This window comes from Alexandromys fortis, unplaced genomic scaffold (assembly GCF_014885135.2).
Source record: "Alexandromys fortis isolate MF-2015 unplaced genomic scaffold, M_Fortis_MF-2015_v1.1 scaffold_5, whole genome shotgun sequence".
Lineage (NCBI taxonomy): Eukaryota > Metazoa > Chordata > Mammalia > Rodentia > Cricetidae > Alexandromys > Alexandromys fortis.
In genome coordinates, this window is record NW_026067924.1 from 23,447,504 (window position 1) to 23,473,419 (window position 25,916).

General features: G+C 36.3%; 1 protein-coding gene across 7 annotated transcripts in view; it reads right to left on the reverse strand.

The window, feature by feature from the left end:
- Positions 1–25,916, reverse strand: part of Lyst (lysosomal trafficking regulator) — a 162,745-nt gene that overhangs the window by 87,149 nt on the left and 49,680 nt on the right. For 6 of the 7 annotated variants that reach the window (XM_050142448.1, XM_050142446.1, XM_050142450.1 and 3 more), the window contains 12 exons: positions 22,453–24,532; positions 19,915–20,926; positions 18,143–18,304; positions 16,229–16,385; positions 15,300–15,526; positions 14,802–14,868; positions 11,750–11,859; positions 9,829–10,255; positions 7,856–8,000; positions 6,477–6,650; positions 2,076–2,236; positions 229–419 (listed from right to left, as the gene is read on the reverse strand). In XM_050142448.1, the coding sequence (XP_049998405.1) occupies positions 229–419; positions 2,076–2,236; positions 6,477–6,650; positions 7,856–8,000; positions 9,829–10,255; positions 11,750–11,859; positions 14,802–14,868; positions 15,300–15,526; positions 16,229–16,385; positions 18,143–18,304; positions 19,915–20,926; positions 22,453–24,532 (4,913 nt within the window). The remainder of the gene's footprint in view (positions 1–228; positions 420–2,075; positions 2,237–6,476; positions 6,651–7,855; positions 8,001–9,828; positions 10,256–11,749; positions 11,860–14,801; positions 14,869–15,299; positions 15,527–16,228; positions 16,386–18,142; positions 18,305–19,914; positions 20,927–22,452; positions 24,533–25,916) is intronic. The other variant, XM_050142449.1, reaches the window with a different exon arrangement.

The following is a 25,916-nucleotide window of genomic DNA, read 5'->3' on the forward strand; positions in this document are numbered from 1 at the left end:
ACAAGTTTAACAAGAGATTAAAGTGTTTCACAATATTTTTAGGAAAAAAACTCCACATACTAAGAAAAGAACAAAATGGAAAACTTTATGAATCTAACTCAATGCTAATTACAAATGCCAATGAACATACCTACACAAACCTATAATATAAGTTTATAAAACTAAATGTCAATGAACATATCCACACAAACCTGCTACAATGTAAAACTTTATAAAACTAAAACTTACAATTAAGAAACCAATATCCACATCTTTCTTGGTCATAAAGAGCTCTCTGATTTGTTCACATCTTAAAATTTCTTTGTTAATGTATTTGGAGTAGTCAATCACTGGCTTCCCATATTTACATGGCATTATGGATGTGTAGTTGGGTCCACAAGCATACAGGTAAAAGGCCTCTTGAGATCCAATTTTAGCTCCTGGATAGCAGAAAAACAAAGCTAGTTATTTAAAACACTTCAAGTAGGATTTTTTATATATAGCAAGAAAATGAGGTAGGAGCATGAGTATGCCTGTCTACTGGATTCTTTCAGTTGTCCACTATATCCTACAAAACTCATAAAGGATCAATTTCCAAATGAGTGTAAGGATAAACTAACCTATGTCAACTATGTTCAAGAGGCATGGATGCATATAAACTGGGACGCTTTGGTAAAATTCCTATTTGTTCCTTAAGACAGTAAACTGTAATTTAACCAAGCTTGGGTTTGTTTTGCCTTGTTAAATAAAAACTTGAAATTTTTTGATGAAAACTATTTCTTGGTATATTTCATTTTAAAATGATATTTGAATTGATGCTTTTATGTGCCATGCTTAATAGTTTTTAAATGTTTTTCAGTGTTCTTACATAAATTTGCTATTTGGATAGAATATACTAAAATTATGAATGAAATAGGGGCTGGAGAGGTGGCTCAGAAGTTAAGAGCACTGACTTTTGCAAAGAATGTCAGTTTACAACCTCCCGTGGCTCCAGCTATACCTGTCTTCTGATCTCTGTGAGAACCTGAAGCATATGTGGTACACAGTCACATAAGCAGGCACAATACTCATACAGAAAATAGTAAATCTTTAAAAGTCATAAATAAGAGACAACCATTCTAGGTTTACTAGTTATGACTTTGCACTTCCCAAGACTACAAAGTAATGTTGATTAAATTTATGAGATGATTCTACATCATCATGTTCTATCATTAAGGGAAGTCAGGGAAGGAACTCAATCAAGGAACTTGGAAGCAGAAACTGCAAAAGGGACCACACAGGAACGCTGCTTACTGGCTTGCTTGTCATGGCTTGCTCAGTCACCTTTCTTAAACAACCCAGGCATACTGCCCAGGGGTGGCAGAGCCTACAGTAAACTGGACCCTTTTACATTAATCATCAATCAAGACAAAGCCAAACAGATTTAAACAGGCTAGTTGTATGGAAGCAACTCCTTAGTTGAGATTCTCCCTTCACAAGTGTCTGTAGTTTGTGTTTACAAAAATAAAACAAAAACAAAACAACAACAACAAAAAAAGTACTGCGGTGTATGCCTGTAATCCCAGCACTCAGAAGACCCCGGTAGGAGAATCTCAAATTTAGGGCTACACAGCTAGATGACATCTAAACGAAAAATATCATGTATGAGCCGGGCGGTGGTGGCGCACGCCTGTAATCCCAGCACTCGGGAGGCAGAGGTAGGCGGATCTCTGTGAGTTCGAGGCCAGCCTGGTCTACAAAGGGAGTCCCAGGACAGGCTCCAAAGCTACAGAGAAACCCTGTCTTGAAGAAACCAAAAAAAAAAAAAAATCATGTATGAAACCCTCAAAGAATTAATAAAATATCATTTACTCACCATAGAAAAATAAAATAAAAATTTATGAGATGAGGTTAGAAGCTACATCATCTCCACATCATTGTTAGAAAATGTTCAGCTATAAAATAAAAATATCCTGAAAGTGAATCTCAGAATTTTGGAAATACAGTACTTATTAAACATTAGACAATGAGGAAAGAACAGGATTGCTGTAGGGTTAATTTATGTAGCACATGATAATTTAAAGAAAAGTTTGGAAATATTTCATGGGAAAATATACCATTGAAGAGGAGCAAGTTTCCAAGGTCCCATTTTCCAGCTAATTGCAGAAATTCATCTTGGGATGTTAAGCAATGACCAATCATACAAAATGTTTTATTGCTGTCTGATGATAAGCTTGTTTTTCTTGGAAGCACAAAATCCAAGATGACATCAGTCTTCCTACATTAAAAAAAATTAAGTTAATGATTTTTAGAAATGCCATGAATGCTTAATGAGGAGACATTTCTGAACTTTTCTAGGTCCTGAAATGTATTCCTAGCAATGGGAGGGAAAAGAGGGTAGGGTAGCCTTCTGTCTCTTGGTCAGAGGTGCTGGTGGTCCACAGACTGCAGGCAGTGCCTAGGGATCCTACATGTTGGCCAGAGAAAGAAAACACACATTTGCTATCAACTGCCTTTGTTGCATGATGCCTACACGTGTGCCTTACTATTCACAAAAACAAAGTAATAATCTTCCCCTAATTTGTCAAAAACTCTCTTGTCATGGCAGTAATTCCTAAGATTTCATATCCTCCATGAGGTGTTGGAATCACTGTATCTAACCTCTGAAATGCCAACAATTTTGTATTTGATTTCTAATGCTAAGGATTACAGAAATTTTGTTTGGTCTCCTCTTTTGCTTTAAATGTTTGTCAGGAATTCTTACCAAAAATAGCCAGAAAAGGTAAAAGTAAGGCTTTCTCACAGAAACACAAAGACTGAGAGGACTTCATTGCCTGGAGAAACGGCCAAGTGCAAGTCCACCTGTATTTCAGGAAATCTCTAAACTCCAAAGTAAGGTAATGAGGGTGCCATGTTAAGGCAAAACCTAAAATCTGGAAAACAGAGGCTTAGCCTACACCGCTAACTTACCTTCAGAAATTAAACTTTTTATACATTTAGTTTAAAACCTTAGTATCTGATCCATATTTAGTAAATAAATGCAACTATATTAATAGTAATATCTTTTAATTTTTAAAATTATATTTATGAATGTGTATATATGTGTGTGTATGTGTGTGCATATGCACACTAAGGTGCACAGAGATATTTCTAAGAGTTGATTCTTTCAATTGAGGTTCAGGAATCAAACTCAGGTTGTTAGGCTTGGTGGCAAGTACCTTATCCTGCCGAATCAGCTCACCAGCCCAAATAGGAAAATATGTACATAAAATTAATTAAAGCAATTATTAGTATAGGTATACATAAGTAATTTGTAATAAATTAGAAATTATTAACATGTACAATTAATATAAACAATTAAATAATGTATAATTAATATATAGTAATAAAGAAAAGAAATGAGACAATCTATGACTGTCTCATTTGTGGGTCAATAAATGGGCCAATAATTAAAACACTACTGCCACCTAGTGACATTATGATTTACTTTTCTTAGGTGTGCAAGGAAACCTACTACAAGATGAACATAAAATAAACACAGTAAATATGAAGTGTATCTGTGCCATATAGTTCTACTGCATTTGTGTGTCTTTGATGCTAAAAAGTTATTTTCCACTGTCATTATGTGGTTTTTTTTTTTAATCTTTGTTCATTTCCCTAAGGTAGTCTCCCTCTGTAGTCTAAGCTAGCCAGGAACTCACTATGTAGCCTAGGCTGGCCTTGAACTCACAAGTAACCCTCCTGCCTCAACTTCTTTTTTTTTTTTTTTTTTAAATATTTATTTATTTATTATGCATACAATATTCTGTGTGTATGCCTGCTGGCCGGAAGAGGGCACCAGACCTCATTACAGATGGTTGTGAGCCACCATGTGGTTGCTGGGAATTGAACTCAGGACCTTTGGAAGAACAGACAATGCTCTTAACCTCTGAGCCATCTCTCCAGCCCCCCTGCCTCAACTTCTATAGTGCTGGAATTACAGGTGTGAGTCACGATGTTTGGTTTGTTACGTATTATTAAAATGGCCTCTTGAAATGCATTCTTTGTAGACATTAAACTATGTCGTTTCTAAAATAACAAAGAACCAAATTTAAATAAAAAAAATTGTATTATTGATCTGTCACTTGTTCATTGATCTGTTAACAATTAAATTAATTTCTACCAACTGGAAAGGAAATTTCTTCAAAGCAAAGTACAATTAGTATGTGGTAAAGGAAAGAGAGGGCAATGCGTGACTCAAAAGACTACTCACAAACTTCGGAACTATTCATGACAATCTTATCTTTGACTCCAAAAGTGCCTGGTAACTAATGTATGGTCTCCATACTTACCAGATATCCCAAGGTAAAAAAGAGCTGGAGGAGGAACACAGTACAGGGTTTACAGCATGACCCCCATCTAGGCTCAGAGCCTTGGTTCAAGTTTTACCTATACTCCTTCCATGTAGCACAGCTCTGGTCTCATCTGAGCATGTCAAATAGAGTCAATAATATACTAACCTCCTAGTGTAGTGGGGAGGACAAAATGAGGTACAGTGCAAAGACTTAGTACAATGAGTGGCACTTGTTACTAGATCAAGAAATGAGGAGGGTGTCTAAGAAGTAAGGGGCCCATCTCCAACCCAAAACATTGGGTTTCTGAAAAGATATTTACTAATTGGTTATAGCTGCCATTCAGGGTTAGACAGGTGTGAATACTATTTGGAAGATGGATATCAGCTTCAGTTATGTGTTTTTATGTATTTTCTTCAATGAGCCAACAATACTGAACTTGGGTTTAACTTCCTGTAGTAGATACGATGGATTATCCCAAAGCCATTTACTAAGTCCTTCTTCCCTGTCCACCTCAGTGATTGAAAGTTGATGGCTCTGAATAACCAGTGCTTGCAGCCTCCTACAGCAGTGCCAAGCCTGACACGCAGTAATACCTTGATAAACACCTTGATTTGTACTAAGAATATATGTGACTTCTATGATCTAATCTATTTTGAATAATTTTTGAGAAGATAAGGAGATAATGTAGATAAAGCTCCTAGCAAAAGGCCTGCAATATAACAAGCATATAACACGTAACAGACTTCTATAAAAAAAAAAAACTATATTTATCAGCTTGGCACTCACACCTGCCAAGCTTTTCTACCTTGTCTACCCACTTTTCTTTCTCACGATTCAACTGAGACTCTTTCTGTCACTTCAATGCTCTCCCATGATAAACTAGTTTTAAATTCTGCATCTTTCTACATGCTACTTCGCTTAATTCTTTCAAATCCAAGGCACCTTATAATTTATGTTTGTTAGTTTTGTCAGCTTGGCATAGTCACCCAGGAAGGAGGAATCTCAATTGAGGAATTGCCTCTATCATGTATGTGGGACATTTCTTGGTAGTTGATTGATGGAGGACCTACACTGTGGGATGTGGCAGGTAGTTCCTCTGCTATTATGAAAGGTAACTGAGCAAGCCAGAGGCTAGCATGGGAGTAAACAGCATTCCTCTGTGTTCTCTACTTCAGTTTCTGCCTCTGGGTTTTTGCCTTGCACTCCTGCCCTGACTTTCCTTAATGATGGACTGTTATCTGTTCCAAATAAATCCTTTTCTCCCTGAGAGAGAAAGCAAACCAGGACATAGTTCATTCAGGGTTAATTTTTACATTAAGATCATCTACAAAATGTTTATTACTTGGCTGTGAAGTCTGTGTGGTAAAAGTCATGCAGTATTGTATCCAAATCTATTATCTTACATAGTTCTAGGACCTATCTAAGTCTATTACCAGATAGAATGCTCTATATTCTTTTCTAGTCATTTTAATTTCCTTCAATCCCAATTTAATTTAGGTATAAGCCTTCTTATTCAATTAATTTAAAGAATTCCTTATGTATGCATCCTTGTAATATGTGGGTTTGAGGGAGAATGCTAAATACCCTATAATTACTTACCTAGTATATATTGTTCATAAATATCTAAGGCCCAGGTTTTGGGCTTGCTCCTCATACCTAAATACAGTAATCCATGATATTCACCAGAGGTTGGTCCCAGGCATCCCACAGATACCAAAGTTGAAAATGCTCAAATCCCTTATAGGCAATGCCATATTTGTATATAACCTACATATAATTTCTTATATATATTAAGCTATCTTTAAGTTACTTACAACACCTAAAATAAATGCCTTATAAATAGTTGCTATATTTTATTGCTTAAAAAATAACCAGAAGGCAATACTGCACATGCTCATCATAGATGTAATTCTCAAATATTTCCAGTCTGATGCTGGCTGAATCCTCAAGAGCAGAATTCATAGACAACTTTCAACATGGGATTTGTTATGGAAATATACCATAGTAAATCTTCTTTCATAGAAGATTTATTATGTTTTAAAGTAATAAACAGAAAAAATCCAATTTTGATATAAATTTCTTTTAGTACATATTAAATTTTACCTAGTCTGCAATGTTTCAGGAATGAACACTAAAGCTAAAATTGTATAACTGAGAAGAATATTTTCTGAGAATGTTTAATACCTCTGTCCAGAGACCCATATGGAGATTTCCCCATGGATATTCTTTTTCCCTTGAGGATGCTGAAGATAGGTAAGTACCAAGTGCTGCCATTTGCTTGGAAAGAAAATGTTCTCCTGTGATTCAACTTGTGCTAGAGAAACAGCTTTCATGTCATCATTTGAATCTATGCACATACTGTAGGGAAAAAAATCACAGGTCAAAACATGAAAATTCTGATCTTAATAGTTAAGATATACACTGCAACTGTAATTTTCAATGTGTGAGCTTAAAAGAACACTTCTATTTTATAATAAAGTGAGAAAGTCAGTAGGTCTTTGTTTTACATCATATCTGCTTCCTCAGTTTATGAACTAAAATGGATTAGACTCATTGGCTGATGTTAATAACTTGGGCGATTATTTCTAGAAATCAGTTTGTAAAATCATTTTATCTTTACATGCATATTGTCTATTTTAGAAATTATAATTTAATAATTGATTAACAAAGAAATTAATATATACTGTAATAAATGTCTAAATACCAGAATATATTGGTTGCTAACTCATTCTGCAGGATTACTAAAAGAATAAATAGAATTGTATGTGGAAAAACCTGGTAACATTTATAATATCTATAAAACAAAATCTAAATAACATACTGGCTTTAATGTTTACTCTTAGAAAGATATGCTAAACTGGTAAATTGCCCTGTGCTGTTTGAGCTGACTGAGAAGCTGGCTCTGGAAGCAGGATAGACACCACACCCCATTTCAAACCCAAGTATGTTTGTCTCAAAATGTCATCTTGTCCAGGGACAGGATGGCCCCCTACTCCTGTGATAGGGTAAAAGGAGAACAAGAAAACAGCACAAGAATAAAAACATTGTGCACTTAAGGGCAAAAGGAGAATGAACTGTTCAAGTGAAAACAATGTGCCCTCGAGAACAGCTAAATGGAGAAACACTTTCCAACAGAAGTTACTATCCTTACTGCATGGCATAAAAATGGTTATAGTAGTACAGGAAGCTGGAAGTTCATTTACAAAGAGAATCCTCTATCTGCAGGCAAACCTCTCAACCAGGATTGCCAGCAAGACTGTTTTCAACATGACCTCTGCAGTCATTTCTGCGGGATGCTTGGGCACCTGGTTTGATAACGCTGCTATTGCCAACTGGACTGCTCCAGTCACTCTACTGGATGCCATAAGCACTTGATTTGCCATGTTTGGGTCTCTGTCTGTTGGCAGATAGAATCTATGTGCTGTATGATAATCGCTCTTCTAATTTTTCTTTTTTTCTAAAGATACTTAATAAGATTGTTCATATAAATATTATTCAATAATTTTTTACATAGATTATTTAAATACATAACCTATTTATTAAGAATTGAGGATAGTCAATACCGAAAGATAAAAGTGCCACTGTGGGGATCAGCCCACACTTGCATCATCAATGCTTTGGATCCCAATGAAATCAAATGAATACAGCCATCTTCTATGAGTCTGTCACCAGGATTGATGGATTCTGTACCTTCTGGTCTATCACCTTCTGTGAGAAAAAATATTAGAATCATCCATCAAATAGTTCTTAAAAACTGTGTGGAAAGTGAATTTAAAAGAATACAATTCATGCTGGTTTCTTTGTAACAGGTTAGCTACCCCAAATGTCTGAACCTGTTTCAAACAATATTTCTAAAGGTTAAATGTTAAGGTCAAGAGAACACAGCGGGTAAAAAACAATGTTTTAAAAATTATTAAATGATTTAAAATGCATGATCACTGAGGTCAATTATTGGTAGGGCTGCTGAAGGACTGTAATTAGCTACACTCTGCTCCAAGCTTCTGCTTTTTTGGTTTGGACCACTATAATATGTGGAGGTCCAAAAATGTGAGCCTAGTTCCACCTTGACCAAACATCAGAGAGTTGGAATTTACCTCTGTTCCTTCAAGGTTATTGCATTTCTACCTCAAACCAAGGTCCCAACTAGATTCAGCTCAGAGAATTCTGCTCTCCTCAAGATTATTGTCAGCAGGTGTGGCTAACAGCCAGACCTTGTATTTCAGGAATAGAGAAGAGATATATTTCTACCTCAAACAAAATTTTAAGGATCAACTAAAGTTCTAGTTTCTTTAAAGAGGTAACATTGGATTTCACCCAAGGAGTGGTTTGCCTAGAGAATGTTTGGTCTAGGGTGTGAGTGTGACTTGTTTTGTCCTAACAACAAAATATATAACTATGAATGTACCCCACAACCTTCAACTGGTCTGTTTATTTCCTTGTATCATATTAAAACAGTTTTTATCTTACTCCTACCTCTTGGGGTTAGGGTATTTTAAGCAATTGGAAATTAAACATGGGCGATTTCAGTATTCACTGGAACTTCCTCCCAGTACTATTGTATGCTTTTCTGTTTTATTATTTTCACATGTGTCTTCATATTCTTTACTAATATTTCTAAGTCTTCATGCCCCTACCCTGGCAAATGGTATTTTTGTCGAGGCTGGTCCCCAACAATAGTATGTCTGACCCTGATCTAGGCAGCACACCATCAAGACATGCCTTGCACTACCAAAATTTACTTGGTCCTTGTTAGAAAGGTATGATCTCTGATATAATAATCTTATTAAACTCTTTTTTAAAAAGTTGTAGAGTTTGAATGGTCAGTATTTAGAATGGTGGGCAACCTTTGAATAAGAGTGCTAAGTGATGCTGAAACCCTGTCTCCAGCTAATGGAAATGTTTGTAGGCTTTGGGTTCGAGCTGGTTATTCTTCCCAATGCCATCTTACCACTTAAATCTTGAACTACCTGAGTATGTATGATGAGCTATTTGTTATTATCATGTGACTTTATGTTAAACTAAGCTAAGAAGTACCAAAATACACAGTGCATGTCCAAAGGCTCAGATTTTAAAGAAAGGGAACATTAGATTATATAAATATCAGCCATCATTTTCAACAGATTAAAAAAAAAAACACACAACTAGTTTCTAAGACTATTCTCTCTACCTGCCGTATACCCTAAGAAACTGTTGCATGCCTAAGAAAGAACAAAAACAAGATGTAGTTTCAAAATAGTAGAACAGTAATTTTTCAATTATTGATGAACTCTGTCCTAAATCTGGAGAAGAACTCTTGCATATAAATGTTCAGGAATAATTACTAGGAAGGGGCCACTGAGGTAAGACACGGAATGAGAAGAACTTGAAATAAAAGTGGCTATAGGGTTTTATTTATTCCTTTTCTAGAATCTCAGGGTCCACACTATGATAACAATGGGACTGATAACTTCAGCAGCAGTTGTAGAGACAGGGTATCCCTATATCTAATGGCTATTTGAAGAGTTTTAGTGTACAGATCAGACCCCTGCCATCATACCTGATCCTTCAAAACTGCTGTCTTGTAGAACTGATGGTTTGTTTCTTTTCTTTACCTTCTTTCCTCTTTCTGCAGCACTCTCCGATTCATGGACATACTCCACATTAAACCACAGAGAAACACTAAATCCTTCTGACAGGTGTGGCCAGCAGTTCTGCCCCAGCAATGGTAGGTGGATTGGGGCTATGTGCCAAGAGGACAGCAGCCGAGAGGGAAAACTCTCTCTGTCAGACTCTTTCTTGCCTCGGGAAAGCCGTGCTCTTCTCAATAAGCCTAAGGCTTTACTGTTAAGAATCCCAGGAGACTTTTGTGGTGAGACACCATTGCTTAAACTAGGTGTATGTAGCAAAGGGAAGGTTAGATACTGTGAAGGGCTCATCGTAAAATCACTTTCAACAATTTTCCGAATACCAAGGAGAAGAATTTCCTAGAGAGAAAAAAAAAAAGCAAGTAAAAGTTTACAATCTTGTAACCAGATCTCTAATAATCTCAAAATTCAGGTTATAAGTAAAAATACAAACATAACTGTATTAGTAATCTTTTAATTTAAATAGCATATTTATCATATCTTCGAAATTCTAAAGTTTATTTAAGATAAGAATATAGAGATTTAATTATTATATAATCTCTTGATAAATTTGGTTTAAATTTTGGTATTTTATAGAACAAATCTAATATTTATGAGTAGCTTTTAAGTATTATAAATGAAATACAGTATCAGGAATTATTTCTATAAAACAGGGTTACTACTTTCTTATGGTATTTCAAAATTATTTTTAAGATTTATTACTATGTGTGCGTGCATGCGCATGTGAACATGCCTGCCTGTCTGAGCAGGTGCCTGAAGAATCCAGAAAATGGGATCAGATCCGTTGGAGCTGCCTGAAGTGGGTGCCAGTGTCTGAACTCTGGCCTCATGACTGAGCAGCAAGCACTCCAGTTGCTGAGACATCTTTCTAGTCCCATAGCTCTAATATTTTTAAGTGAAGGATACAACCTCACACATTCTCAGATTCCTAAAAGACCAACTACATAAAGCTGAATGCTCAGTTACTATCCAAGTTATTTCACTTTTTTTTTTCCCCAGCCAAGGAAAATTTCTATCATTTGTTTTTGGGGAACTAAAGTAAAGTTTTAAGGTTTTTTGGTTTAAATGGAATAAAAAAAAAAAAGGTAAGAGGTAGAATGTTGAAATGTACATTTAATTAAAAGAGCAAAGATGAAACAGCTAAATTAAAAGGTATAAAAGATTAGCCTAGTGCAATGCCTTACTCATGCATAAAGTAATATCTAATGTTGACCATGACGAGGGGAAGTGTGCTCAAGGCAAGCTCTAGGAATAATCCATCAACATACAGCCAGCCCTCAATGGCCCGCACTGGTGGCCAACAGAGCTTCCATGTGGCCTTGAGACTACAGTGGATGAGGAGGCAGGCAGTGAAGTGGACAGGGCTCTGTTCACCCTGCTTCACAGAGGGCAGTCTCCAACATTCTAGATTCATCTGCAGATTCTTCCAGTCAAGGCTGCATTATAAAAATGAGTTTCCTAGCTAGGAGCCACTGAACTATACAGTAATGGGAAGGAAAATATTCAACTAAAAAGAAGATAATGATTCTTTAGAAAAAGAATAAATTTAGGATGATTGTTGTTATTCATGATTAAATTCTCTTTAGTAATTAAAATCACAGCATTTCCCAAGCACAAAGGTTGGAGCTGACAGAGGACTAAAGGTTACTGGTTAGTCCAAATCAAAGTGAAATGGTTAAGATATATATAGATAATAAAACTGAATCTATCAAACATAAAACATGGAACTGGCTAAAAAGTAGTTACAATATTAAGAGTTTAGTAATTTACAAATTAGTAAAAATACATTCTATTAAAGAATTAGTGAAAATGTAAAAAGTATAGCATATTTACTGTACAAGGAGATTTTTCCAGAAATATTCTCAAAAGAAGGGTTAGCTCTTCTGAACATGTTCTTGAACTCATCAGAGATACCAAGAGATCCACCAATACTCTCTGGCATGCTAAATTTTAAAAAGAGGAAAAAAATTTAAAGACAGTAACATTTAATTAAAGGAAGAGATAAACAATTTTCATTGAAAGAAATAAACTATTCTCTCATGTGAAATGATTATAAATAATCTAATTATTAATCATAAATACTGCTAAGAAAATAGCAAGATAATTAGTGGCAAAGGAACCAACACTAATAAAACAACAGATTGTTTAGATTATAACTATCACATATTACTTGAAAAATTAAATGACAGAAATAAAAAATAACAAAATTATATAAAAATCACAAGCTATTTATTTTAATTATATTCTTTATTCTACTAAAGAGTTTAGCATAAACAAAAGCAATGGTGCACTAGTTCATTAAAATTCTTTAAAGTAGTAAGTATTTTTATAGATCATTTTATAGTGTTTCAAGAATATCTTTACATGTATGCCTCAGCCGCTCCTCACTCCAAAACAGAAAATATGAATTATTCTCTCTGCTTTAGACATGACAAAAACAATACGATGCAAAACCTAAGATGTATCTTAAAAAACTGGAGCTTAAGACTAGACAGAAATCCCGTTTAAGTCACCTGTTTCATAAAGGCAATGAGCAGACACAAGAGTGGAAGAGGAAGCATTTCTGAGAGGACAGCTTGCAAGGAGACAAGAAACTGGCATGAACCTTACCCTCAGGTAATTAATGTAAAGGTTTTGAATAGAAAAGTAACAAAATCAAAGTATACTTAGATTTTGCTGTTGTTGCTTTAGTTCGAAAACTGACAGGCTTCCCCTTGCCAGCCTCAGCGGGAGAGCTGCCCCTACCCCGAACTGGCCCCAAAGACATCAGCATGAGAAAGCTGGCCCCAACCTTCCAAGGCCCTTGGAGGACTGGCCCCGAAGCCTGCCCCTGCAATGGAGAGCTGGCCCTGGCCCTCGACTGGTGGGGGAGGGGTGTCCCAGAGGCCCAGACTGACCAACTCAGCGACCACCCAAGCCCACATTCAAGGCTTTGAGTTGGCTCATTCCAACATCTACTCCATCTATGACCTGCCGGAGCACCTAAAGGGACTGGTCCTGTAGAAACATAACCCAGGATTTCCATGATTTATTTAGAGTAACAGTAGGCTATCCAAGAAGAATCTTAGTGAGGCTCCAGTATTGATGGTGAACCAGAGGCCAGAGGACTGGAACCAGACCAATGATTCATTGTGATGAACCTTTGCAAGTAAAGCTGTTTGGGCAAAAGGGTCTACTGCATGACACACTGCAGATCCCAAGGCCACTAAGACAAATGAATATGTGGAGAAGTGGAAAAAATAGAGGAATGATTTGTTTTTTAATTTGGAGGAGCTATAAGGGTGGAGGTAGACATGGAAAGACTGGGAAATGAATGGGATTGGGGATATGAAAGTTCCAAAGAATCAATTTTAAAAAAATTACTAAATCACACTGGAAAAAAAAAAAAACCTGACAGGTTTCAGTGTGATTGAGAAAATGGATATGCACATACACACACAAACAAAAATTTAAAAAACAAAAAATAATCAAGCCAAAGGACTTAACTATAAAACAGGTGTGATTTGAGTGAGAATGGTCCTGGTAGGGTCATATGTTTGATGAAACTGTTTGAGACGGATTAGGAGGTGTGACCTAGTTGGAAGAGATATGTCACTGGGGGTGGACTTCAACAGCCTACACCTTTGCTAGTTAGCTTTTCCTCTTCCTGCCTCCTGTTTGCAGATCAGATGTAGAAGGGTACCTAGCTACTCTTCTTAGAGCCATGCCTGCTTGCCTACTGCCATGTCCCCTGCCATGAGGATCATGGATTCACCCTCTGAAACTGCAAGCCCCCATTAGATGCTTTCTTCTATAAGTTGCTTTGGTCATGGTGTCATGGTGTTTTGTCACAGGAACAGAAAAGGAACTAAGATAAAGGGCAACTGACAAAACTGAAAACTGGATAAAATGTTGGAATAGAATTTTTTAAAACTCCCAGAATATAATACAAATGAAGAGAAGTACATGAGATAAGAGTCATGGTAGGATCCAACTTTAAAGCCCAAGATTACAATTCATATGCAAAAAATAAAAAATAAAAGAGCAAAGAATATGGAGAGGAGAAAATAATTTTTAGAGATAATAAATCTTTGTGATCATGGACCAGTCTTTCCTAGGCTTCAAAGAAAGAACACAGCAACAAAAGCAAGGAAATATGACAACTGATTATAAAATATACTGGAAGAGCTCTTTGAACAAGAAAAAGACATTAGGTAACAACTTAGGAAAAACTGGATTTGCTAAAAACTAGAGGCTTAAATATGAGAAAAGAGAAATTTACATACTTTCAAGTTGCTACCCATAAGATACTTACAAATTACAATAAAGAAACCTGGTAGACCATCTTAACCTGAAATGATTAAAATTAACATTCCTAATTATAAGACACAGATATCACAAAGCCTTTGATATGGTGTCCTCTAGAGGATTCAATACTAATATTGGGTATTCCTGACAAATTAAATTCCTGTGTAAATTTAATTTGGAGGAAGGAAGCATTATATAAATGCAAATTAACATTTCACATATATAAGCCTTAATTCTCCAACTATAATTTAGATTTACTGTGGCCAGAATCACATTAATTTTCATTATGAATTTCTGAAATGTCTGAGAAGGTACTGAGTAGAAAAGAGAACATCAGACGATGAAGTACAGTGTTTATACCAGGTTACAATCTCCATGAAGCTACAAACAACTTACTTCAGGCCTTGTAATCTACATTTTTCCTCTGTTCGATAAAAATACTTATATTTTACTGAGTGAGTGTGAGGAACAAATAAGACAATACATTTAAAAATTTTGAAGCCAAAGAGCAATATGCTAGTGGAAGCCATAATCATTAATTCTTCATACAAAATCACAATAATTAAAAAGCTATTTCCTTACACCAGGTTCAACTTACCTTGAAACTCAGAATTAGTTTGTGTTAAAATATTCAAGAACCCTCCTAGAAGAATTTTTACAGTTCCCTGAAGATTAAAAAAATGAAACATAAGAAATTAAATGTTTAACTTTATAAAAGCACAATACAACTGCAACGTCATGATAAATTATTTCATAAGGGTGTGTGTGTGTAAGGGGGGACGGGGAGAGAGAGAGAAGATGTGTTTAAATGACTGGAAAGAATGCTGTTGTAGGATTAAATGCAAGCTTTAAGATCTGTTCTCAGGATACATTACTGTTTAGCTACTGATAATATTGATTTTATGCTACTTATTAGAGAAATACAATATAAGGTGATTTTAGAAAATCACTTGAAAGTCAAAACATACTGAAGGCAGAATAAAAGATAAGTAATCATCTCAAATAATTTTCAGACAAGTTGGGTTATATATATGGAAATGAATAGTTGGGGCATGAGTGTGATAAATACTGATTTAACTTAGTCCATGTTTTACACCTGTTGCATGAGCAGAGAAATGTTCTTTTCCTTCTGTCTGGCAATCTTCAGAAAGTTCTCAAACACATGAGTAAGCACATCAAGTTTAGCTTTGCTAGCAGAGAGCAAATTTAACTCCAGCATGCAAATCTCGGGGTATATTATCTCTCCGTGAGTGAGGTTTTCAAGTAAGTTGTTCGGAACAGTCGATGCACTGAAACCTTCTGCCTCAGTTTTTAATTCTACTCCTAAAAAAGGAAAAAAAAAAAGAATGTTTTTATTCCCCAAACACTGAATATTTCAACCATAACTCATCACTAAGAACATTTCATGAAAACTGTGCTTCTTTTAATAAAATGCTCACAAAGCTTTTTCCTGCAACCTTAATGTTAATTAATATTTGTATCTTGAACAATCAAGTCTGGTGAATAGCTTAATTTTGAAAGTAATTTTGATCTTCATTAATACCTTTTTTTGATGCAACTGGAAAAATTGGAGCATGAGTGTGATAAATACTGATTCAACTTAGTACATCTCTTACCTGCTGCATGAGCAGAGAAAAGTTCTTTTACTTAAATTTTAAAAAATTAAGTAATTTTATGTTTAATTATATTTAAATAATTTCTGTTTAAATTATGTTTAAATAATCCCAAACTTTCTGACCCCCAAATATCTAATTCACAGCATAGTCTATTTTATCTGTCCCTCTTTCTGTGGTAATGGTGGGTTTAGGCTTGCTAAGTAAGGGCTCTTTCACTGAAATTATCTTCATAGTTTTGATCCAACTGCTGAAATTACATATTCAAATGGCAGATGTGATGTGATGATCAAATAAAATGACAATACAATGCCTTTCTGAAATTGTAAGGCCACGGGGTAGGGGAACGATGAACCATTTTGCTAACTTACAATCTGACGGCAATCTAATCACAAGCTCAGAGACATTTTACCATCATCGTGGGCGTCACCGTCCTCAGGATTACTTTCACTGTCTGCTTCATAACCTTCTTCCTCACCCAGAAGTTTCAGATTACAGCACTGAGAATCCTCAATTTCTTCTGAGAAATCTCCAGGCTGGGACAACAATTCTTCCTCAGACTGATGACTCTATAAGGCCAATATGAATCAACGGCAAGAGTTGTGACACTGACTCATTTTTCAGTAGCAGGATACTTATCACTCAAAAGTCACTTTAAGAATAATCCCAATATTTTATTTAAGAGAAAAAAGTAATTAGAAGTCACAGAAAAAAATGAAATTTCCTCTGCAATATTTCCCAAACTCTCAGCTCCCTCAGATCAAAGGGTTGTAGCAGACAAACCATTGGCCACACAATAGAGAATGACTGAAAACCACAGTGAGGCAGTGTTCTATTGTATAGACTTATTCCTAATAATAAGCATATTATTTTCACACACTGCAAATAGAAACAATTTCCCAAAATTTTTTAATTAAATGCATCATAAACTAGATAACAGGTAAAGACATAACAATCTTAAAAAGGAAATAAGGATTTCACAGTGCAACCGTCTACATGGAAGCATCTCAGAAATCAAGAGTTCCAGCATCAATTTCCTGTCTAATACCTGTGACAAGACATTTTTTTCCTTATAAAAACGTTACTGATACCTTCACCTTAGGATCTACTTGAGTTTATGAAAGATCAGGGTACTTTATCATTGCAACAACAATAAACAGTAACATAAAGTAAATGTTTCAATTGGTTATAATCTGCCATTTGATTAAACAACAAATTGAAGTTCTAAGCTTTAAGGTCAATTTTTAAAGTTAATAAGCTTTAAAATTATGGAAAAGAATAACAGAATATTATGGCAAATATAATAAAATACCAAATATATTACTAGATCAAAGGTTAAAAATGAAGCTATATAAAGATGAAAGCTAACAATAGTTAACCGAAAGTAAAAGAAGCATAACAGGGAAGAGAAATGAGTTAAAATGCACATCATAAAGTTTCAGGAAAAATTTAAGTTACTTTTGAAAACTGTTAACAAAACTCAAAATCTCTCGGGCTGGAGAGATGGCTCAGAGGTTAAGAGCATTGTCTGCTCTTCCAGAGGTCATGAGTTCAATTCCCAGCAACCACATGGTGGCTCACAACCATCTGTAACTAGGTCTGGTGCCCTCTTCTGGCCTGCAGGCATATACACAGAATATTGTATACATAATAAATAAATAAATAAATATTTTAAAAAAAAACCTCAAAATCTCCTAATGCTGTCTTCTATATGAGTATTGTTCATTTTTATGTTGAGTAATTTAAAATTAAAGTCAGAAGAGCATTCTGGAAATATTAGTTGTACTACACAGGACCAGGTAAGAGAGTTAAATATCACTATTCCTGAATCATCATCATTTAATAGATTATCTGCTGCTGCAAACCAGGCTTTTCTTTAAAACATTTCAAGAAAGAAAAAGCCATGGGCGGGAGACAGTGAGAATACATGCTGATGCTGAGGCGTCAGTGTGGAAGTGGCTGGCACAGGGGAAGGGTGCTTCTGTACTGCTTCTGTCTAGATTTGAAATTTCCCAAAGGAAAATCTCTGAGGGGAAAAAAGATTATCAACTATATGTAAGATTATCTAACCTTATTGCATTTTTGCCTTATTGGGAACAATTACCAAAAAATGTCCAGATCAGATTAACTGAAGCATACTGTATTGATGTCCTGCTTTTCTTCGAGGCAAGACAATAATGAAACACTATCCATTCCAAATGATGGAGAAGGGACCAAGGAACTCACCTGATCAAATCCATGTGGCTGTGATCTAAATCACGTCTGGCCCCACCCCACATGCTCCAGTTTCCTGGGCATATTAAAAACATAACACATGGATTCATACCTTGTCAGTCACAGTATCACCAGGATCCAAGTCTGCTGCATGATTCCCTAGGGCCACTCGAAGCAGGGCATCAAATAAAGGCTTTGCTAATTCTGTTTCCGTCACCTTTGACTGGGAAAGGTGCTCCCTCATTTCACACAATATATTTTCCACAGACAAGGCCTAAGATAAAATGAGAGACTAAGAGTATCAATAACATGCTTTAAAAAAAAAAGTGACAAAATAGATTACAATAAGCAGAAGAAAAATTTATTTGTAATTGATATGAAGGTAAATTGACTATAAAATTTGAGCGCTTATCCAAATATCCTACTTAATATTTAAAAACTGTTAAATTTTTATCTATAAATATATTGGGTTTTAAATTTCAATGTACTTTAAATTATTTGAATCATAAAAAAATTTGTTCTTTGGGAGCTAGAGATAGCTCAATGGTTAGGAGTCCTTACAGAGGACCTAGGATCCATATGGTGGATCCCAGCACCCATATGGTGGCTCACAACAGCCTGTAACTCCAGTTCAAGGGAATTCGATGTCCTCTCTTCTGGCATCCTCAGGCAAGATGCACCTATCTATAGTGCGCAGACATACATACAGGCAAAATACTCATACACATAAGAAAAAAAATAAGTCTTAAAATTTTTACAAAACCATTCTTTGAAACTTCAGAGTTGGGAGGAAGGGGGAAACTGTAGTTGGCATGTAAAATGAACAAAAAAATGAAATTTCAGACTTAATTATCACTAGAGTTTACTAATTCCTTATTCTTAGAGATCCTCTAAGAGTCTAAGAAGCAGTTCTAATTAAGTTTTTCTTATGCTTTCAGTTCTGCCCTTTGAATGAAGCTGTTACTGTTTGCCTAGATCTCTATAACAGTGGGGGGGGGACAAACTTGCTTTTCTTTTATGGAATTCTAAGTCTAACACGTAAAACAAGTAGGTACAGACCAGATGATGACCATACCAGAGAGCCATAAACAAAGGTCAGGGAATATAAGCAGAGTACCTAACAGTATCACAAAGATTGTGAACTTTGAAACTCTAAAACACAACATCCATAAATATTCATTTAAGAATTAATTCACAAACTATCCCAAGGGGCTTTTTGCAAAAAACTAAACAGTAAGCTTCTTTAGAACTGTATTATGTGAGCCATTGTATCCCTCCATACTTTGTATCCTGCTACACACAAAAGAACTTTGTAAAAACAAAGTACCAGGCAAATGGGAGGGAGAGGGCCATGAGGCCCCTCCCTTCCCTGTGGATTTAATAGGGAGAAGAGTTTCTGAGGTCCCAGCCCTCTCAGTATCTAGAAGGAATTAATGGTTACTGGGGAAGGGGAAGATACTTTTCGCTGTGGTATAACCCACTGGCAAGGAACTCTTGCTTTGGTAAATAACTCTTCATCCAGATTCTTAGAAAAAACCCTAATAAAATGTAATGGGTTACTTATACACACACACAGAGAGAGAGAGAGACAGAGACAGAGAGAGAGAGAGAGAGAGAGAGAGAGAGAGAGAGAGATCCCAGCTGGGTAGAGGAAGAGGGTGAGTGAAAGTGGGAGGAGAAAAAAAGAGAACAGGAAGGGTAAATTGATATAAATACACTGTATACATAAAGCTGTTATAATGAGTTTCAGATTTAGGTATAATTAATACAAGAAAATAAAATTTAAATATGTAGCAAAATAAGTTGTCAATATTGTTATGACATGTATATAATAATACACTACACATATATGTTACATAAGCTGGACTGAGGATAAAGCATCACCTGAGGAGGTAGCTCCAAATCCATCTTCTGTTGACTGGCTCTGGAGCTATGAAGACAAATGGCCAGGAGGGACTCCAAAAGTCGTATGCTCTGGAGAGAGGTCTCATTGTCTTGATTCATAAATGCCTTTGCTTCCCCAGGAACAGCTTCAGTAACCAAAGTCTGCTCTACATTTGCGGGAAACATGTGCTGGGACTCTAAGTCATTCAAGCTGTCAGCACTCTTTTTCAGATGTCCCAGTTCTAGTGCTGCTGAAGACGACACATCTCCTTCCTTCGATGTCATTTCAGGTTGAGACATTCTGATTAACTCTTGGTTTTCATTTGCACTCATTTCTCCCTGCCTTTTTCCTTGTTCCTCGTCACGACTTCTGAATAGTTTTTGGATTATCATAAATATTAATTGATGGCACACTCGGAAACCACCAAGTCTGTGAAATTGTTTCTGGAAGACTGAACTCAACATGTAGATCCAACGGCACATAGACCAAATGTCTGCTGCTTGGTGCAAACATTCAGGGGAAGGTAAGATGACGTTCTCAAGAGACAGACATGGTAGCATGTGACTTAATGGTTCACTGGCAGTACTGTCATAGCCAGAAGTATCTTCCGACTCATTGACAGAGTCCCTATCAGAATCTGCTTCTTTACTGACACATAAAAAAGCCACACAGAGAAAGAGGTTTATGGTGTTTATGTGAACATCCTGGTGAACAGTCTTCTGTTTCTTTGGATAAGCTTCTCTGAGACTGGCATAAAACTTACTGAGACTCCGAGGAGAATCTGAAGAAGCTTGCTGCTTACAGAGAGAAGGACTCACACTTAAGGAGGGTAACTCCTGCTCAATGTCTAACCCATTGGCACCTGGAACTGAAGCATCTTTCTGTTGTTCCCCTAGGCTGATAATCAGAGTTTCAAATGCTTTGAGGGAATGACTTCGAATCCCATCTAAGTAATTTAATTCAATTATTTGGTTTACTCCATTACAACTTAAAAACAAGTCTCTTATTACCCTGTAAGAGATAGAAAAAATGAAATATTTTATATAACATGGTGGAACATTTGCAAATAGGTACATATGCTATGTAAACATAACACTGCTATGTGTGCTATATACTAACCACTGCCTACTCTGATTCACTGTCTGAACAGTTCTAAGATATTGATTAAGATCTCAAGTTATTTTCTAATTGCACTTACATGTTTATATATAGCTCTAGCTATATTTAAAAAGAAATGTTTACATATAGAACACATTAAAATAAGTAACTCAAGAAAGAATTTTTTTCTTCAAATAGTAAATTTCATAGAAATTCTAAATATCATACCACCCCTGATGTGGGTACAGGAGAGCAGGCATACATTTGTTCACTTGCTCACTTGGTTGTCTGTTTAACACTCTGCTCAGACTTTCCATCTGTTTTATACTACACTCTAGGAAAGGAAAGAACCAAACTACAGAGCTGAAAATCTTGGGAAGATATTCTCTCAACTTGAAGGTTTAGTACCATGTGAGTTTCCTTATAGTTCTCTTCTAATTTGTTGAGTTGATCAAAGTCAACAGCACAGATATGAAAGATGAATATAGCTTAGCTTGGTAGAATCCATGTCAGTTTTTTGTTGTTGTTGTTGTTTGTTTTTTTGTTTTGTTTTGTTTTTTGAGACAGGGTTTCTCTGTAGCTTTGGAGCCTATCCTGGAACTAGTTCTTGTAGACCAGGTTGTCCTTGAACTCACAAAGATCTGCCTGCCTCTGCCTCCCGAGTCCTGGGATTAAAGGCGTGCACCACCGCCCAGCTCCACTTCAGTTTTAAGGTAGCCATATTACATATGCATTAATTTAAATGGCCAATCTGTCCATTAAGCTTTACTTACACAGTCATTGTAAAGTATCCCATACTTAACAATCTCATGAATTTGAAATTTTCACTGATAGAAGACAGCTTAAACTTTCTTTTTGCCTATCTGTGTTTTCGACTTTTAGTAATAAATGCAACTATGATATTTAAGAAATGATCTTAATGCCACTGACTCGAGAACTAAATATTTCACGTATGTATAAATTATACACTGTAGTAAATACATTAAAATTATTATTTTATATTTTACTCATAAACATTGTCTTGTTCTAACATGATCTTTATAAACATCTTAATGGTTTATAATATTCTACCTACATAGTAAAACAAAAAAATTAATCTGAACTGACTTTGTTCTGACATCTTCATTCCACACACTTCTTCCCTCAGAAATATATTAAAAACTTTTACCTTTTTTTTTCCATTGAGAAGCCAAATATCAATGTCTCTAGTCTCTCTTCCTTAACTATCCCCAGAAAAGTAAATTTTAAAATGTTTAAAACATGACATGGGAAGAGTGCTTTCTTTGTGGACAAACTAAATCCTTGAAAGCAATATAGTAACTATGATTATACTGTGGTTGAGGTCCTGGAGATATCAAGGTTAGAAATTTAAACACACATACAGACTTTATCTCATATTCAAAGCATTTATCCAACTGAAAAAATGCACACGTACAAACCTGGATTTAAGTAGAATAGGCAGAGTTTTGAGATAAATCTGAAGCACTTCCTGAGACAAACACTGTTTCAGTTGGCTACACATATGAGTCTGAACAGAAGTAATGCTTAGTTGTTGGTAATGGTGTACTAATTCAACTCCTCTTTGGAGCACAGGATTAAAAATATAATTATACAATTTCCACTGAACAACTACATTGCCTTTCTGGATCAAATTGCAAATGTGATTCGCAATCTGTATGTTATGCAATCTGTCTTCTTGAAAGACAAAGTTCTGATAAGCTTCCAATGCATCCCATTTCCACAATAAGTCTTCAGACCCACTGCTGGGCAGGATCCCTTGAAATCTGTAAGAAGGACTGGGCAAGCCAGAGGAAGGGCCAGCACCACACAAGGTGCCTTTCAGTGTCTCTTCTAACTTAGCCAGTTGGTCAGAATCCACAGTACAGATGTTACAAGCTGCTTTTTTAATTCTCTGTGAAATCTCTGCTCCTCCTAACTGATCCAGAAGAAGTTTGTTAAGGACATTCAGTATGTGCTGCTGAAAATTCTTCAGTGCTGGCAACTTAAAAGCATGGAGTAAAGGGATAATCACAGACTTAGGATCCATACAACAACAGATACCGACACTGTGTACACCTGATAGGATCTGGACACAGGTGGTGCTCAGGGAAACCTGCTGCAGCAAGCGTAAGCACTGGTGAGCGCACACTGCAATGCAGCAGCACCGCTCGGGATACTGCACATCTCCCTCTGCAGTCTCTTCGAAGGGGCTTTTAGAAAGCTGGTTTTTAAAAGCTGAAACGAGGAGACCTGAGAGGTCACGGTGGTGCTGCATGAAATGGGAATACTCACAGCGCCGGTGCCGTTTCCTCGTGCACATGGAATGATGAAGTTGCTCTGATTTCACCTTTTTGACAGTACTTATTATTTTCATTACACTGTTGATCAGGGTTTTCAAATGTTCGGCAGCCTCTGAGGGAACACCGTCCCTTGAAAGCAGCCATTCCATCTGAAGAACTGCTGTTTCAAACAGATTAAATCCTTGGTGCTGAATAAATTCTTGAACTAAATCCATGGCTTGACTGAAGTAAAAGGGATTTGAAGCTGCACTCTGAAGACAAGAGATAAGGAGCTGTAGAACTCCTTCCAGAAGCTCGGGGAGAAGCAGGGCTCTATGACGATACTTGGAAAATATAAAGCCCTCCTGGACCTCCTGTAGTGTTTTCTTTTGTCTTGGTGAGAAAGGGTCAGGCTGCTTTTCCAAGCAAGCTCTAATTTTTAAAGCTGCCCTAAGCAATTCAGTCAAGTTTTTTCTAAGACTTTCTGGCATGGCCTCTGCTGTGCTGACATCCACTGACATAAGATGCAGCACAGTTCGAAAGAGCATCCGCTGAACCAAAGCCACTGGCTCTTCAGTCCAACCTGCAGAAACCACTTGTCTCTCCAAAGTGTCACTCTGGTTACAGCAGTCTCCAAAGCCTGCTAGAAACTCAGTCAGCGTGGGTACTACACTGGCTGCTAGGGAAGAATTATGATTCAAAGCAATGTCAAACTTACAGACTTTCTCCAATAGCGATAACAGAACATGACATAAGTCAAAGGGAGAGTTATTCATGTTACTGAGAATAGACAAGGCAGCTGGCTCACTTAATATGTCGCCATTTGAATCCTGTCTCGGGATGATTTCTCTGGAGTTTTCCAAAGTCATGGTGTCAGAAAGGACCTGTTCTTTGGTTGCAGAGGGGTCAAGTTTGGCAAGGAGGTGGTCTTCCTTAGGAGACTGCGTCAGGATCCGGGGTAGCACATGGGACCTCCTGTGCTTACTCACAACTGTACTTTTCTCATCTGAGTTGCCTTCAGAGTCAGAGGTGGAGAGCTGTGTCTTTCTTGCATCTCTTACAGAGTAGCGGTGGGTACTTTTACGCTGTCGTCTGCTTTTTCGAAAAAGGTTTACTTTTGCAGAGATTGAACCAGGCGGAGCACTTCCTTCTAAATATAATTTTCCCTGAGTTGATTTTTGCAAACTTGAGTTCTTTTCTTTGGTCAGGATTATATCAGATGACAACGGCAAGTTAAAATCTAATAAAATCAAGAAAGACACTTAGAATATGTCAGTACCTGTTAAACTCAACGTGTATGGGCAATGACTCTTCCAACCCACATTATGAGTCTGGCCTGGTATAATTTTCCTGCACGTCTGCTTTCCCTAGTTACATCTCTGGGTCACTTCCGCCCACACTTATCCTTCCTACTCTCTATACCAGGTGGTAATAGCTCAAGAGATACAACTTGATTTTGAGGACAGCAAAGAGAAAAATTAGGAAATTGGACATGAGTTGAACCTACTGCATTCTAATTTCTAAATATGAGCTTGAACTATTCAGCTGCTGTGCTCACCACTTACAAACCTTTAGTAATGCTGTAATTAAGACATAGTGTTAGTCTGTAGCTTCTCATAACTTCAATATTCACCCAAATGAACTCAAAAATCATATAGTATATATCAAGTATTCACCAAGAGTAGGGTTAAAAGAGTTGTTCAAGCAAAGTATTTCTCTAGGGCCTTGTTCTCTGAACTAGCCAAATGTAGAGAGCTCAGCAGTCCATTCTAAGTCCCCAGAGCTTGGGGCAGCATTCAATGGCCATTTCTTAGGGAAAGGATCTAATTAAATGAATCTTTCTCTTTGTAGCAATAGTGCTAAAATGCACAGGAAACAGAGTTGTAATTTAGGAGGACTAAATAAAAACCCATTAGTAGAATTTTGCACTTTACCTAGGAGAAGGAAAATAAAGCAGATGAGAACAAATGTTAAGAGACCAATTGCACCAAAATATAAAATGCCATCAATGAAGGCAACTTCCCTAAAATGGCAGTAATCAACTCTTAAGTGGTTAACAAACTTCTAATTCTGCAAACTCAAAAAAAGAGTAGTTAATGAATCAATAAATAATCAGGAAAATAATATTAGAAGTCTTTAAATATTTTCCTTAAAAGAGTTCTATGTCAAATATGTACTAAAATATAAACATGGCATTAAAATATAATACAGGAAGACTATTTTTAACCCAGGAGATTCATAAAGTATTCCAGAAATGATCCAGGGGAAAACCAGTTTATCCTTCCACTGAAATTTAATGTACTTATAAATGCATATTTTTCAAAATAAGAAATTAAAATGTATTGATCTCATGTCATAATTCTACTTAGCCTAGAAACAAACTATGACTTCCAATTTATCCCTCAAAAGCAAAATTAGAAAAACTGAACTAAAGCAAATATTGCAGAAGTCACTTTTAGAGCACTGGTGATAGCCGTCATTAAGCAATAGGCTTTAATTCCTTTCTTCAAACTCTTCACCACCCATTTTCCTAACGCTATGGCATATCTAGCAACTCCATTAAGTAAGTATTCTGCTTCTTCGGGTATTTTTAATTGTCATTTATGGACGTCTCTCAGAAGCAC